This window comes from Hemicordylus capensis, chromosome 1 (assembly GCF_027244095.1).
Source record: "Hemicordylus capensis ecotype Gifberg chromosome 1, rHemCap1.1.pri, whole genome shotgun sequence".
Lineage (NCBI taxonomy): Eukaryota > Metazoa > Chordata > Lepidosauria > Squamata > Cordylidae > Hemicordylus > Hemicordylus capensis.
Genome location: NC_069657.1, coordinates 186,308,198 through 186,325,721, shown reverse-complemented (window position 1 = coordinate 186,325,721; position 17,524 = coordinate 186,308,198). Strand labels below are relative to the sequence as shown.

General features: G+C 41.8%; 1 protein-coding gene across 2 annotated transcripts in view; it reads left to right on the top strand.

The window, feature by feature from the left end:
• Positions 1–17,524, top strand: part of ACVR1 (activin A receptor type 1) — a 248,157-nt gene that overhangs the window by 42,687 nt on the left and 187,946 nt on the right. For both annotated transcript variants that reach the window (XM_053259716.1, XM_053259730.1), the window contains exon 3: positions 4,294–4,354. Coding sequence is in view for 1 of the 2 variants with exons in the window: in XM_053259730.1 (XP_053115705.1) it covers positions 4,294–4,354 (61 nt within the window). In the remaining variant the exon portion in view is untranslated. The remainder of the gene's footprint in view (positions 1–4,293; positions 4,355–17,524) is intronic.

Here is a 17,524-nt window from a genome sequence, read left to right as displayed (position 1 = left end):
GAGAAATCATGTAATTGCAGAGCTGCCATTTAGTTAAGGTGTGAGCCTTAGCTTACTGATTTGTGTATTTTCCCTCCCCAATCCTGCATGATATGCTATTTCTCACATAGAAGGATGGAGGAGGGACTGTAGCTCAGTGGTAGAGCTACAAGCAGAGGGCTGCGTGGGCATAATCCTGTGGGGGCTAGGAGCATGCCCCTTAGCAACCCCACCCCAAGCAGAGCTTGCGCAGTGTGCCTCCAAGCATTTAAGGGCTGCATGCCATGGCCAAAGATGAGGGCAAGTGGGCCTCCAGAGTGGCTGCGGAGGCTGCCCAGGGAATCTGGCAACTCATACCAGCAGGGAGAAGAGGAATAAGGTGCTGTCAACCTCCCCCTTTCCAGGCGATGACTCTAAGGCCACTGGGGGAGGAGTCAAGATGGCATTGGGGTTGGAAGTGTTTTCTCTTGACTCCTCCGTTTAGTCTGTAATTACCCTGTTTTTGTGGTGGTTGGTTTTTTTTATTATCAAGCCTTAGTTTGATAAGATATGTTTTATCTGGTGTTGAACTGATTAAGTGTTCAAAAGTGATTTGCCTTTGCATGAAGAGTTTTTTGATATTTTGTCTGGAGACATCAGAAGAAAACCTCCAACCAAGATGACTAAGAGGGGGGAAAGGATGCGTTCCAGCTCTGGAATTACATCAGCAAAGGGGAAACAACTTAAAATGGATAACTTTACTTCTTCTAAGGATGCTATGAGTACTTTGTACTCTATTAGAACTGCAAATAGATTTGCTATTCTAGAGATGGAGTCTCTTTTTATCCTTGAGTCCCAATCCTTATTGGACCCCCAATCCTTTTACTATCGAAAAAGAAGCCTTAGTCTTTAAATGGGCCGTAGCTTCTTTGCAATACCACCTAGAAAGTAGCCCTTTTGTTTTGGTCACCAACCACGCCCCCTACAATGGTTCCATTGGATAAAAGACCATAACACCCATATCCTGATGTGGTATCTCTTCCTTCTCCCCTATATGTTTGGCATATGCCATTAGAAGGGGAAGCAGCATACCAGTGCTGATTACCTGTCCCAGCTCTCCAAGGATGAACCACCAGAGAACAACCAGGCACTCATGGGGTGTGTGTGTGTGTGTGTGTGTGTGTGTGTGTTGGGCCTTCCTGCCAGCCATGGGAGGGCCCAATTACTTACCCAGTTGTGGAGCTGGGAAGATGGAGGCCGCACCACTCCTGGGTACAGTCGAAGCCGGCTGGGACCTTCCCTGGTTGTAGGGGAGAGCCAGAAGACCTGGGAGCCCACAGACTGTGGATGGGCCAGCATGGCCCAGCCGGTTGCCCCCTGGTGACAAAAAGGAGAAGGCAGGGTCTCAACAGCTGGCAAGACTGGCAACAGCTGAAGGCAGGGAGGATGAAAGCAGCTAGATTGGAGAGGGTGGAGTCAGAAAAGGGTGATTGGGATTTCCCTGACTGCAGGGCTTTAAATAAAGTTTGGATGTCTAGGGATGAGGAGGTCAGGAGAAATAGGAGTGACTTGGCCTTAGATAATCTTGGGGAGGAGCTGCTTGACAGAGGAATAGGGTGACAATTAACCCTCTCCCCAGCACCTCTGAGGCTACCTCAATAGACCTTGAACAGGAGGAGAGGAAGGGCAGCAGTTGGAGACTGTGGCCACAGGCAAGTGCATGACAAGAATAATAATATAATCCCAGTGAAACCTTTTTTAGATTTATTCAATGGCCTTATTCACTCACTCAATCTTTATTATGGTCAATGGCCTTATTCAGAAGTTTCAAAAACCTATGATTGGCTGGAAACCTAGGAAGGAAAAATCCCATTGTATTTGCTTAGAAGATTTTTTGGATAAGGAGTGTGTTAATGCAAAAAAGGCCCTTATAAGACACTTTCAGCAATATATGCAAGGGGATTCTAATATAACTTCAATATATATATTTAAAAAACCAATACAAAGCCTTGCTAACACTTAAAAAGAGAACTGTTATGAAAGCAGCCTAGCAACAGTTAATACAGGTAGCAAGGGATAAGAATTCTCAGTGGTTCTGTTGTATTATCACATAACTGGCTAATAAAGGACTATCTAGGCTTTATTATTGTATTCCAGCAGCAATTTGGGAAAAGCACTTTTATGAATTATATTCAGATAACCAATACCGAGGAGAATCTGAAATTATTTTGGCCTTGTTATCTGATTGACCACCAGTTTCCATAGCGAAGTTTCATCGCGAAGAAGACTTGATTTCACAATTGATGTGGGAGGGGAAGGCACCAGGTCAAGATCTAATACCCTTTGAATTAATTAAGGCTAATTCAGACTGGTGGGCACCTATTTTGGTTTCTCTTTTTTCATTTATAGATCAAACTGCTCAGATCCCAAGGGACTGGGGAGTGGGCATTATACAGTACCTCCTATTTTTAAGAAATGTAACAGAGGTAACCTGCCAACTATCGGCCTATCAATCTTTTAAACAATTAGTAAGCTTTATGCAAAACACCTTTTATGGAAGTTGAAAGACTGGCTTGAAATAGAAAACTATATAGCTTAGAAGCAGGTTTACATGAAGAAAGATCTACTTTGGATCACTGCCTAATCCTGTGACATCTTATAGGGAAATATTTATGTAAATAAAAAAACTCATTCTATGTGGCAGTTGTTGATTTTAAAGTTGCGTTTGATTCAGTATCTAGAACTAAATTATGGGAGAAATTGCAAAAAACTACTAATGATTGGCACTTCTTAGTACTGATCCAGATATTATGTCAAGATACTTCTCTTAGAATTAGTTGCAGCTCTCAGGAGCATCTAACTGATTATATTCCTACCTCAAGATGAGTTTAAAAGGGATGCATTTTATCTTCCCTATTATTCAATTTGTATATTAATTTCTTTGTTAAACAGCTTGAAGGTCAGGAATTTCACCCCCCTCCCAAATTGCCAAAAAATTTATATTAACTCTTATTTGCAGATGATGTCGCAATTTGTTTGAGAATGATGATTACTGGCCTGAGAATGGCATCGCATGTGCTCTCCCAATGGAGTTGCAAAAATGAGTTGCCAATTAAACATAGTAAATCTAAGGTTTTTGGTTTTGTGAAACTGCCAAAGAAGCATAGATGGATAATTAATGGGGTAGAGATCGAACAGGTAAAGTGTTTTAAGTATCCGGGAGTAGTCTTTTATGCTTCAAAGAGCTGGAATGCTCAGAAAAAACACTCAGTTCAAAATGCTCAGAGGAGCACTGCAGTAATTTTAAGATTTTTTTTATCTAGAGGGGGCTATTCTATCCTAGCCGCTGTTAAGCTCTTTGAGGCAAAGGTTTTATCACAATTGTATGGTAACCAGCTTTGGCTGTACTCCAGCTTTGCCTCGTTTGCAATCCAATCCAAATTTCTTAGAGCAATTTTTCAAGTGTTGTAAACTACCCAGAGACTTGCATTTGGGGTGGTATACAAATGTGTTGAATGAATGAAGAAATAAATAAATTTAACAAAAAATAAGGTTGTGAGATGTGTCCCCAATGTGGTACTAAGACCTGAGGTTGGTCTCCTGAAGATGAAGACCAAAATATGGTCTTTACTTTTTGGCTAAAGTTAATATTACACCCTTCCAGATTAGCCCCACTGATGTTGTTTGATACTTTTCAATCAACTTGGTTTCTGCAGCTGGAGGCAAAATTCTTGACGTATGGTTTATCACCAAATATCTTACTGCCATTAGGATATGAGTGGGCCAAGGAGATAATAAAGCAGAGGATAAATGATATTGAACATCAAAATGATATGAATATAGCATCTAGCTATTTTTAAAAAACATTTTATATCCTGCTCTTCTTCCAAGGAGCCCAGAGCGGCGTACTACATACTTAGGTTTCTCCTCACAACAACCCTGTGAAGTAGGTTAGGCTGAGAGAGAAGTGACTGGCCCAGAGTCACCCAGCTAGTTTCATGGCCGAATAGGGATTTGAACTCAGGTCTCCCCGGTCCTAGTCCAGCACTCTAACCACTACACCAGTTCTGAACTGGCAAATTATCTCTCTAGTCTAACAGCCCCTAGTTATAGGAGCTTTTACTTTGGCAAAATGTAATGCCTTACCTTTAGCTGTTTTGTTTGAAAAGTATTGGAACATCCTGTATAATGAGAGTATGCCCCTGTGATTTAAGTTCAGTGGAGTCAATCGAACATTTTTAAAAATTGCACATTTTATAAGGAAATATAGAACTTTCTAATTACCCCTCTTTTGTTGTCTCTTCCTGACTGCATTTCTCACTTATTTGCTTTCAGACCAAAATACAGCAATTAGTCTCAAGGTGGCCAAATTCTGTGTAGCTGTTTACAAGATCAGGTACCACCTTTTTGGCTCAGACTTTTAATTTGTAAGTTATATATTATTATTAAGTGTGTGTAAACCTTGTTATTGTATCTGGTCTTTGACTGAAATAAAGACTATTTATACACTGAGGCCTCTAGAGAGCCTTTAAGCAATGGCTGAAGGTGGGGGTGGTGGGAGCTGGGGAGCTTTCACAACCCACATCTGAAACTCTGGAGAATCTCTGCCAGTGTGTGTAGACAACACTGAGCCAGATGGATCAAAGGTCTGACTCAATAGAAGACAGCTTCATATGTTCATGGTTGGGGCATGCAAGACCATTTTGTGGTGTGGCCTTCTACACAGCAGATATTTTAACCCTTGAGTGTTCCTGTCCATATAAAGGTATTCAATTTTTTATCACTGTTTTTCACTTCTTGATAGTCAATCATCAATGATAAAGATGTGTATCAAAACAAAAGTGTAGCTTAAGGCCAAAATGCAAATTACTCTATGTTTTGATTATTTCAAATAGGGTGTGCAAAGAACCGGTTTGGCTGGTCTGTTTCCATGTCCAGCCAAACTGGATCTGGTTTTGTTTGATCATCAAACCAGACTCAGCCGGTTTGGGGGATATACTTGTAAAGGGGAATCCAGTGAGAATTCTTCTTTACAAGTACAGGGGGTCAGGGGCCCTTTCAAGGGTAAGAGGTGGCCGGGCAGGGATGATGAGCGAGTAAATAAGCTGTTTACCCGGTGTGGCTGCCACTTGCCCTCCTAGTGGTCCCAAGCAGCACACGCCCCCCCTCTTTTACTGAGCTGGTGGCTTGGCGGCAGCTTGGTTCTGGCCCCCACACATGCCGACCCAGGCCTGGTTCAGTTTTATCATAGATTGAATTGGCTCCGGTCTGGTCTGACCATCAAACTGGGCCAAATCAGTTTGGGGGAATATACTTGTAAAGGGGAATTCGGTGATTGGGAATTAGTGCTGATCCAGGCCTGATTCAGTTTGATCACAGACTGAATTGGCCCCGGTTCAGTCTGCAATAGAACTGGCCCCAGTTCGAGGTGAACCGGTTCGGCACAAACTGTTCATGCAAACTGCTAATAGCAAATGCACTTATTGTCAGTCACTCAAATTTATCCTTATACTTCATATCTATTGATGGAAAAACTTCTGTCAACTGAAAAAGGTAAGATAAAGCATCCAGGGGTATTATTAAATAATCATCTGCACACAGAGAGTTGGAGCCAGAGAAGCATGAATGGAACTCTGCTCACACAATGGAGTTTTCTTGCCTCTCCACTCTTCCGGTTCCTGTAGTCTCTTTTGCTCCTGAAAAGGCTGCCTTGAGGGCTAGGGGAAGAGAATGGAATAAAGCATATAGGGTAGAATGAGAGGAAATTGGGAGGCATGCATGAGTAGAAGTGTCTTCTCATGTAAGGGATTCATGAATTCAGGCAGGCTCTCTTGTCACAATCTTCTTAATATAACAATTGGTTCTAATTGTAATAGCTTAAAAGCTGTAATGCTAATGTAAATTAGCACCCCTGCTAACTTGGCAAAGAGGCATCTTTTAATGTGGTGATTCTCTTTATTTAGCAGGGGGAGAGTAACTGGCCCTATCCACCCCCAGCACAGTACCTCCAGTGACTGTTGCTGGTGTCTATCTTACGTTTCTTTTTAGATTGTGAGCGCTTTGATGACAGGGATCCATCTTATTTATTTGTTATTTCTTGGTATAAACCGCCCTGAGCCATTTTTGGAAGGGTGGGATAGAAATCAAGTAAGTAAGTAAGTAAATAAATAAATGTAAATAGCAAGGAGGATCAAGGAGGTCTGTGTCTCAGACCATGATTCCATAACAGATTTTGCCTATTCTGCATTAACAAATACTTTTGCAGTTAGTTTTGAGCTTGTTAAATGTATTAATGTTTTAAAAGTGTTACTTATGCCTCTTAGGTCTGAAAGGCTTAGGTCCAGGTTACCTTAGAGAGAGCCTCCTTCTGCATGATCCCCACTGCACGTTAAGGTAATCTGAGGAGGTCCATCTCCAGTTACCACCAGTACATCTGGTGGCAACTCAGAGACGGGCCTTCTCTGCAGTTGCTCCTGGGCTGTTTAATGCACCCCCTGCAGAAATCTGTAATTTGAATTCATTATTGGCCTTCAGGAGAACCCTGGCCTGCCAGGGTTTTTAAATTGTTGTAAATGTTTTTCTGCTGTAATCTGGTTTTCCAAGGTTTTTTAAACTGTATTGAATGTTTTAATTGTTAATTGTTTTATGGTGTTTTATATTCTGTTTTTAACTGTTAATTGATTTTAATTGTTTTGTTTTAATGTAAACCGCCCTGAGCTATTTTTGGAAGGGCAGTATAGAAACCAAATAAATAAATATATAAATGAATGAATAAGACCACTCAACATGATCAAAGGCTTTAACTATGTTGAAGAATATACCTGAGCCTTAGTAATGTTGTGTTATTTATTATATCATTTCTTCATCTAATACTACTAGCTAGATTTCTACCTTAAAAATTTCAAATTAAGCTGATGTATTAAACAAATTATAAGTGTCTGTCAATAATTGTGGTCAATGGATGACGTCTATACCATTAACAAAAATTAACTCCATTAACAAACATTTCTTCTGTGAATGAAAGGAACGTTGCACTCAAATAAAGACCCTTCCCTTTAGTGCATGATGCCCATCCTGTTCAGAGAGCGTTTATCCCGATTGAATGCTGGTCTGGATGCTGTCTATTATTTTATAATCGGTGTTTGATTGTATGAATTGTATTGTTCAATACAATTTTGCCTTCTTTCAGAATCAGAATAATATTAACCTAATACCAGGATTTCGGAATAATTCCCTAAACAATAATTTAACAAGTTGGCTAACTGAAGCTCTTTCTTATGAGCATATTTGGAATATTTGACAAAATTCAGCTGTAAAGCCAAATAAATAAGCAGAAGATTTATTCTTTTTAAAGGAACAGATTAATTGGTTTCTGAAGACTGATGATGATGATGATGATTATACATTTATGTCCCGCTCTTCCTCCAAGGAGCCCAGAGTGGTGTACTACATACTTGAGTTTCTCCTCACAACAACCCTGTGAAGTAGGTTAGGCTAAGAGAGAAGTGACTGGCCCAGAGTCACCCAGCTAGTATCATGACTGAATAGGGATTTGAACTCAGGTCTCCCTGGTCCTAGTCTAGCACTCTAGCCACTACACCACACTGGCTCAAGTTTTAATTATCTTAATTTGAAACAATAACAAACTGAAAAGTATTTAATTCTGAATTCTGATGGTTAAAGCTTTTCTCTAGGATCTCTGTTGCTCATTGGCTTCTGGTGTGGCTTTTGATTGCGTAGATGTTCAGTCTACATGAAATACTTCCATCCAGTGACATCATATTTCTGTAATTCTGCTGTCTCTGTCAGTACTTGCCAATATACTACTTACTACAGTGGGGGATATTAAGTGGGTAGCCAAAACCAGAAGGGCAAAGAATGTAGTGGAAAAGCAACCATGCAATGTGGCAGTGGTGGCAACTGAGGATTTCTTTCACATTCACTTCCCTCAAACAACGGCTTAGCTTCCACTACAACAATCCACTGTGATTTCATGAAACATCATCTGAATAGAATTCCCCAATTATATTTTAATTCTCTTTGATCTCTCTTCACAACCCCTGGTTTTATTCATGATGGTCAATAGGTTCTACCGATTGACCACCATGCTTTTGCCACCTGGTGTTTGTTGGCTTATTTTGAAATTGGTGCCATAAGAAGGATGGCATCTGGAACAGAGTTCTGCTTCATGACTTAAATGGGAAAAGGAGCCTCATGCACAAGAATAAATATGTCTAGCTTTAAGATAGCAAGTAAAGAAACCTGTACATGGGGTTGGGGGGTGGGGGGTGGGGGTGGGGATATGGTTAGTCCTGTTATCCTGCCTAGTATATCTGAAAGACTATATTCAAAGTGTTCATACAGTTGTCTCAAAAGGCCAGTTAAAAGTTCTTTATAAATAACAACCAAGATTCAAGAAAAAGTGAGGCAGAAGCAGAATTCTTAATCCCAGCAGGCTATATCTGCAGCATGACAATTGGCTTGTGGGACAGCTCTTTGCTTCCAGTACTGTGATCAGAGCTAGAAAATCAAGCAGTTAGCATCCTGGTCGCAACAACCTAGTTATCATTCTGTATCAGCGTCTAGGCTTAACCCTAATTAACTTTTAATTCTGCAGTGTTACCAAACATGCCAGAAAGAAGCATTTGAGCTTAACATTTTTTCATGAATACAAAAAAGGTTGCAGAATAAAAAGGCTTAGCAAAAGCATCAGGATAGTTCTCTAACTCCTTGCTGTCGGTGTTTGTTTGTTTGTTTACATATTTTGCATCCCATTCCAGCAAAGGGCTAACCCTAAATCATAAAAAAATACATATATAAAATGCTGTGAATTCATAATATGGTAGAAGTATAAAACAGGCTGCAATAGCATGGAACACTTAGAGATTGAAGCAAGGATTTTTCAAACAAAAACATGTATTTAAATGATTGATATTAACTTTGTTTTCCAGTAAGGTAACATTTATTGACTTAAAAAAAAATCTTATAAATACAAAGAAAAGGAAAAGAGATATTTGTGGCCTGAATATATGCTACCATAGAAGCCGCACTTGCTCTGCATCAGTGACAGCTCTTAATGATGCATGTGGCATGCCTCTAGAAATACTGGATATTTATTATCCTGAAATGCACACAGTTCTGGCTAGTTTCTACAAAATACCAGTTTTTCTTACAATCCACTTTCCTGGTAGGGTTGCCAACCACTAGTACTTTAATAGTCCAACCAGTCACAAATGTTTTGTCAGGTATTAAGTAGTAGGGTTTGAAAAGCCAATCAGTTCTAGAGTAGGGATGTGCTCGAAGCATTTCAGCACCTCTGTTTCCAGGTGCTGAAACACTTTGAGCTGCCCCAGCCAAATCATTTCAGCTGGGGACAAGCAGGCACTTTAAAGTGAGGAAGGCAAGTCTTACCTGTAGGGATGTGCGAACTGGTTTGAATTCGAACCAGGGTGGTTCGGAGGTTCGAATTCGAACTGAACCGGCCATCAGGTTCGAGCTGCAGGTTGGAATTCGAACTGAACCAGGGGGTGGTTCTATTTGAACCATTTTGAACTGGTTTGAACACCCAAAAATTGGTAGGATGGTAGCTGACACCCAGGGGTACCTATCACCCAAACCCCAAAGCAATCGGACACTTGTACGATTTTTTAATGAATTTTTGAAAATTATTTTTATTTTTTTCTCATAGGGTATAATGGGACTCAAACCAGGCCATTATACCTTATTGTGGAGCACCCATGGGTGCCAACAACCACCTAAACCCCAAAGCAATAGGACACCCCTATGATATTTAATGAATATTTAAAATATTTTTAATTATTTTTCTCATAGAGTATAATGGAACCCGAACCAGTCCATATCCCCTATTGTGGAGCACCTAGTGGCACAAAAGCGGGGTGGGTGGTAGACAGACAGGGGTGCCTACCACCCACAAAACCCCAAGGCAATTGGACACTCCTCTGATTATTGGTGAATTGTTAAAGTATTTTTGAATTCCTCATAGAGAATAACTAGGATTGCAGCAAATGTATAGCTCCACGTCAGGGGGAAAGGGGTGTCATAGAGTGGAGTGTGGTGGGTGGTAGTTCCTAGGGTGGTCAAGGAAGCTATCAGAATTATTTGAAAGGAATTGGGCAAAGGGCTGATTTTTAAGTGATTTTTGAAGTTTACGCGTCTTTAAGGTTTTTCTCCATGAATAAGCATGGAGGTGTCAGCAAATTTATAGCTTCACGTCGGGGGCAAAGGGGTGGCCTAGAGCAGTGTGGGGTTGGTGGTAGTGCCAGGTAGGGGCAAGGAAGCTACCTGAATTTTTTCAAAGGATTTGGGCAGAGGGCTGATTTTTGGTGAATTGTTGAAGTTTGGGTTGTGTCCTCAGGTCTTGACTCAGGTACTGGTTGGAGTCCTGGTTCATCTGGTGTGGGAGCTTCCAGTGGCCTGGGATGACCAGGTGCCTGTGTCAGTGGAGCCTCCCATCTATCTCTTCTGGACTTTTGGCCCCATCCTCCACACAAGGGGCTCTAGGGTGAGGACTCCAGGAAATGAAGAGCTCCCAGGCAGTTGAGTGGCTCTACCACTGGCTCTCCTCAACAGGAAGGGCTATAAGGGCTTCTTCTTCAGGCTGGGACTTTGCTTGGACAATAATATCTTTGGCTTGTTCCTTGATGGTGACCCCTGGAATAACAGCCTCCTAAAGCTCAGCCATAGTATTTTTGGAAACAAAAGCTGGCAAAACTATTTCCATCTGTTCTCTTGAATCCAATTTTCAGAAAAATAAATTTGACCAGGGGTGATGGTTAGATTTGCCAAGTGGGAGGCTCATCTGCCTCTGCCTAGTTCTTACCTCTCTGTAACTCAGTCATATGATGCTGTGGAGGAGAGCTGGCCATTCATACAGCTGTTAATGTGAATGGAGGTGTGCACAAGGTCAAGCGTGTCATATCTGGCCTCCAAAGTAAATGGCTAAGAGCTCAGACAAGGTGCCCTTAGAAAAGGAGAGCTGGTCTATGTGGTAGCAAGCATGACTTGTCCCCTTAGGTAAGCAGAGTCTGCCCTGGTTGCATGTGTATGGAAGACTTGATGTGTGAGCACTGGAAGATATTCCCCTCAGGGGATGGAGCTGCTCTGGGAAGAGCAGAAGGTTCCAAGTTTCTTCCCTGGCATAGATAGATAGATAGAGCTGAGAGAGATTCCTGCCTGAAACCTTGGAGAAGCCACTGCCAGTCTGTGTAGACAAGAGTGAGCAAGATGGACCAATGGTCTGACTCAGTATATGGCCGCTACGTATGTTCCTGTGTCTTGATAATCAGTCCATTGGTCTACTGAGTCCAGTATTGCCTTCTCTGGCTGACAAGGTGAAATCCTTTGAAGTAGCCATGCCAAGGACTGAACCTGGGACTTCCTGCATGCAAAGTATGTGCTCTGCCATGGAGTTACAGCTGCTTCTGAGGCCACAGGGTATATATTCCAACATGTTTTAAAGCCCCAAAGTGATAACATGACAATGGGAGTGCCTTTCTTGAAAAAGGCATTGTGGAAATGCTTCAGAATGTGACCAGACCTTGTCAGAATTGCTGCATGGTCAATCCTGCTTGACAGGGTCAAGTCCACCACCCAAACTCGCACATCTTTCTGCCTTGTTGCCACTTGAGGTGTATCTTTCTAGCAAAGTCTGTTTTGCTGTTGATTCGACAGCTACATGTCCAGAATTGTTGCCTCGTGAGTCCAAATTCATCTGGTACTAGGTATGCGTGCTACAGATGCACATTGCCACATGTCAGATGTTTCTCTTGTGGCTTATGTTAGTGCATTTAATCATGCTATTGACAATCAGGAATTAGCAAATAAACACAAAACTGCTCCTAAAATAGACTGTTTTTCACATTTAAATCTTACAAGAGTCTAAAACCTATACCAAAAATCAAGGACTGAACCATCACAAACTGCAATTTGTCTTTTTTCCAGCAACACAAGCCAGAACAAATCTTTTTGGATTGAGGCATAAGTATTTCATTGATATAGGTTTCCTTGTTATTCCATTGCAAGGGCTCTGTGAGTTACAAAATATACTTGTTCCATTCAAATTCACATTAGGCTGAGAGAGAAAAGTCCCATTCAGAGGTTTAAAATTGTGCTGCTGTCGCTGTGTGCAGTGGCGCAAATGGGGAGGAAGTCCCACCCCACTGCATCAATCATCCTCGCACCCCAGCCTCACAATCACAGAAGTGCCTGCATTCACGCTTAGGCTCTAGAGTTACTCTATAGAGCAGGCCTGCTCAGCTTTGGCACCCCAGCTGTTTTTGGACTACAACTCCCATAATCCCCAAACACAGTGGCCAATAGCCAAGGATTATGGGAGATGTAGACCAACATCTGAAAGAGGGCCGAAGTTGAGCAGTCCTGCTATAGAGTAACTGGCCCTATCCACCTCCAGCACAGTACTTCCAGTGGTGACTGTTGCTGATTGTGAGCTCTTTGGGGACAGGAAGCGATCTTTCTTTCTTTCTTTCTTTCTTTCTTTCTTTCTTTCTTTCTTTCTTTCTTTCATTCATTCATTCATTCATTCATTCATTTATTTATTTATTTATTTATTTATTTATTTATTTATTTATTATTTCTCTATGTAAACCACTTTGGAAACTTTTGTTGAAAAGCAGTATATAAATATTTGTTGATGCATTCAAACACACAGTTCCCCCCAATCTGCTATTTGAGATGGTACATCTAGAAAAAGCTTTATTATTTGACTCTTCTGTTGCCCATATAAGCTGGTCTTCAGTCTGTACTACAGAGAGAATTGAAATGTTCCACTATTCGCAAACATCATCTTGTAAGCAGCCTGTAAACAGGCAATGATGTAATAGAGAGACTAAATTGGTTAGTTTGGAAAAGATGATCTCATGAGAACTTGCCAATTTGCCAGACTTTAGCCTGATAGAGGAACTAAGTGAAAGCTGTCTGCCTAATCGAAGGAAGCAGCTGGGAAGAGAAGCAACATTCTAAACCTTCATTTGAAAATATAGTGAATAATAATAAAATATAGTGAATGATACTGCTTCAATTGTGGCGAGGCAGAAAATCATTTGAGGCACTGAGACGTTTTGCATGCACTGCATTCATTTTAGCACTGGCATTTGTGCTATTAGTTTTACCATGAAACAGTTTGCAATCGAAGTTGGAATGATGCTGTGCTGTATTCAGGCCTCATCCAGATGGCTCTAGGTGGTTCGTAAATATAGAAACAGATTTAAAAAAACAAATAACTCATTAAAACAAAATTAAAACCAGTTTAAAATCATTTCAGTACTCACTAAAGGCCAGGCTAAAAAGATATATATTTTAGGGCTCTTTTATAGGCTGCTAAAACTCTTAAGCCTCTAATATCTATAGGAAGTGCATCCCAGGGCCCAGGAACAGCTACAGAGAAGGCCAGATCTCGAGCCGCCTACAGCTGAGCTGGTGGCAGCTGGAGACAGACCTTTCCTGATGACCTTAAAGTGTAGCGGGGATCATACTGAAGAAAGCACTCTTCCAGGTAACCCAGTCCTAAGCCATTTATGGTTTTAAAAGTAATTGCAGCACTTTGTATTTTGCCTGGAAACATATTGGCAGCCAGTGTAGCTGTTTTCAATAGGCATAATACAGTTTCTCTGAGAAACCTCAGAGACCAATCTGGCTTCTGCATTTTAAACTAACTGAAGTTTCCAAATGACATACAAAGGCAGCCCCATGGAAAGCACATTGCAGTAGTCAAGCTGAGAAGTTACTAATGAGTGCTCCATATTTTTGAGATCATTATCTTCAAGGAACAGACACAGCTGTTGTATCAACCAAAGTTGATAGAAAGCATTCCTGGCCACAGCCTCTACCTGAGACACCAGGGTGCAGCCTGAACCCAGAAGCACTCCATGTTACATACCTGTTCCTTGAGGGGGAGTGTAATCCCATCCAGAACAGGAAGATCTATCACATTGTCGAATTATGACCCCTCACTATTAGTACCTCTATCTTGTTTGGTTCAGCTTTGATTTATTATCCCTCATGCATCCCATTACTGCTTGAAGGCAGGCATTTAGAGGTGCTATGCCATTTCCTGATGATGATGTCAGGAAGAAATAGATTTGGGTGTCATCAGCATTAACTGTACACTGTTAACCACAGTGTACTTAGTAACCTCCAAAGTCCTTCTGCCTTTCTTCTCTTGGAGAAACCCTGACACACACCTGCATTAAGAGCCAGGGAGCTCTATATAACTTTGCTAGTTACACCACCTGAGTGGATCCCAAATCCACAGTCAAGATTCAACACAAAAACATATGTGACAGTCCTATGTGCATTCACCACTGTTTTTCTTTGGTTCATAATGACTCCCTCCTTAAAGAAACAAGGCAGACGCTGGTCTTGTGGTAGCAAGCAAGAACCATCCTTTGCTAAGCAGGGTCCAACCTGGCTTGCATTTGAATGTGAGACATGTGTGAGCACTGTAAGATATTCCCCTTAGGGGATGGTGCCGCCCTGGGAAGAGCACCTGCCTGCTTGCATGAAGAAGGTTCCAAGTTCCCTCCCTGGCATCTCCAAGATAGGGCTGAAGAGAGACTCCTGCCTGCAACCTTGGAGAAGCCGCTGCCAGTCTGTGAAGACAATACTGAGCTAGATGGACCAATGGTCTGACTCGTTAGAAGGCAGTTTCCTATATTCCTATATACTACCACCACTACTTCTATTTATATACCGCTTTTCAACAAACGTTCTCAAAGTGTTTACATAGAAAAATAAATGAACAAGATGGTTCCCTGCCCCCAGAGGGCTCACAGTCTAAAAGGAAACATAAGGCAGACACCAGCAACAGCCACTGGAGGGATGCTGTGCTGTGTTTCATCAGCCAAGACATTCTAGTTTTGTCCTCACTGAACTATGAAGGCAAATCAGAACCTCACATCTTTCACTCCCCCACCCACCTCTAGCTGAAGAATTTGGCATTGATGTAAGAATCAGGGTGGGGGGAAGTATGTGGTGTTTTGAACACTTAGGAAAGTGCCATTTACACAGTATTATGTAGTCTTCAGCAGCCATTCAGTAACCACGCTTGAATTTCCTTCAGAATCAGCCAGGAATCCAGAAAATGGCTCCAACCAAGCAATTCCTCATCCTGAAATATACATAATAACATTCTTTTGCTTAGCCAGCATTTCAGAGGGGAGACGGTCTGTTCTTCTTTGTTCTGTTACCAGTGATAAGTGATATGGCTGCCAAAACTCTGCCATGGCTCTACAGGAGTATTCATCACTGGCTCTGTATGCCAAAAAGTAGCACAAAAACAAAGTTTGTTTTATCCTGTAAGGCTCTGTTGGCAACAAAATTGCACTTGGATAAGTTCTTGCACTTGGATAACACAACATTGCAGTTGTAGCAGCAATGTCTGGAACTAATTGATACATAGTTCTGTTACATGACAATAATGGTCAAATGCTTAGTGTTCCTTTGCCAGGTTAACTATAAACAGAAGTACAGTTTAGAGTGTGGTAAATCTTCTGCTACACATTTTGTTATTTACATGTAGGAGTAAATAAGTTTACAATTTAGTGGAGTTTAAAATGAATGTTTCAAAATAAAAACAGAACTTGACAATTAGCTAGTGCTAGTCAGGGAACATAGTGGAGATCAGCGGATGAGGTGATGTCTAACAAGAATGAGGAAGCAATTTTTTCAGTATGGCACTGGCAAAATCAACGAACAGGAGTATAGAGCAATGGAAAGGAAGAACAGGGGTTGACCAGGAAGGTATTCTAACAAAATAAGAAAGCCAGTAGCACTCCTTTGCTGCATCCAAATGAAGAGAACCTCAAGAAACTGGCTTTCAATACTATTGACCATAGTATCCTTCTGGAGCATCTGAGGGGGTTGGGAGTGAGAGGCACTGCTTTGCAGGGGTTCCGCTCCTACCTCATGGGCAGATTCCAGATGGTGACCCTTGGAGACTGTTCTTCAAAATCTCAACTTTTGTATGGTGCCCCTCAGGGGTCTGTATTGTCTCCGATGTTTTTTAACATCTACATGAAACTACTGGGAGAGATCATCAGGAGATTTGGTGCAGGGTGCTATCAGAATGCTGGTGACACCGAAATCTATTTCTCCATGTCAGCATCATCGGGAGAGGGCATAACCTCCCTAAATGCCTGCCTGGAGGCGGTATTGGGCTGGATGAGGGATAACAAACGGAGACTGAATCCAGATAAGACGGAGGTACTCATTGTGCGGGGTCAGAACTCGAGAGACAATCTTGATCTGCCTGTTCTGGATGGGGTCACACTTCCCCAGAAGGAACAGGTACGCAGTCTAGGGGTGCTTCTGGATCCAAGTCACTCCCTGGTGTCCCAGGTTGAGGCAGTGGCCAGAAGTGCCTTCTATCATCTTTGGCTGATACACCAGCTGCACCCGTTTCTTGAGATAGACGCCCTCAAAACAGTGGTACATCTGCTGGTAACCTCCAGACTGGATTACTGCAATGCGCTCTATGTGGGGCTACCCTTGTACGTAGTCCAGAAACTACAGTTGGTCCAGAATGCGGCAACCAGGCTCGTCTCTGGGTCATCAAAGAGAGACCATATTACTCCCATATTGAAGGAGTTACACTGGCTGCCAATATGTTTCTGGGCAAAATACAAGGTGCTGGTGGTCATAACCTATAAAGCCTTGAACAGCTTGGGCCCTGGGTATTTAAGAGAATGTCTTTTTAGTCATGAACCCCACTGCCCATTGAGATCATCAGGAGAAGTCCGTCTGCATTTGCCACCAGCTTGTCTGGTGGCTACTCAGGGACGGGTCTTCTCCAAGGCTGCCCCGAGGCTTTTGAATGCACTCCCTAGTGAAATAAGAGCCTCCCCATCTCTGACAATTTTTAAAAAGTCTTTAAAGACACATCTGTTCACCCAGGCTTTTAACTGATACTGTTTTGATTGTTTTAATGTTGTTTTTAGAATATTGTTTTAATTTTTTAAATATTGTTGTGTTTTAAATTTCTTGTTTTTGTTTTTAACTAATGTTTTACCTTTGTTTTTATCTTGTTGTAAACCGCCCAGAGATGTAAGTTTTGGGCGGTATAAAAGTATGTTAAATAAATAAATTAAATAAATAAGAAACACCACCAGAACCACAGAAAGCCAATGGATCTGATGTCCAGGCTAAGAGGCTCTAGCCCAGGTACCTAAGCAGGTGGTTGCCCATGAGTCTTAAACCTTCTATAAGAATGGGGTGGCTTTGGCACTCCTAGAACTTAGGTCCAATTTTCATGATCATTTGAGATGGCAGATATCTGATGATGCACTTATTTGCTACACTTGCTCCCAAGGATGTGCAGTGTCTCAGGAGCTGCTTGGGTTGAGGCCAAGAACATTAAAATCTGCATACCTCTGCCGCATGTGGCAGAGCACTGGACTGTGCCACAGCCTTACCAGAACATAGACCTCTCAGGCCTTAGACTGACCCCATCCAACCAGGCTGACCATGGGATCCTTCCAGGACAGGAAGGATATAAAGGCTTCCTACTGGGAAAGAGACTTTACCTCAGTGT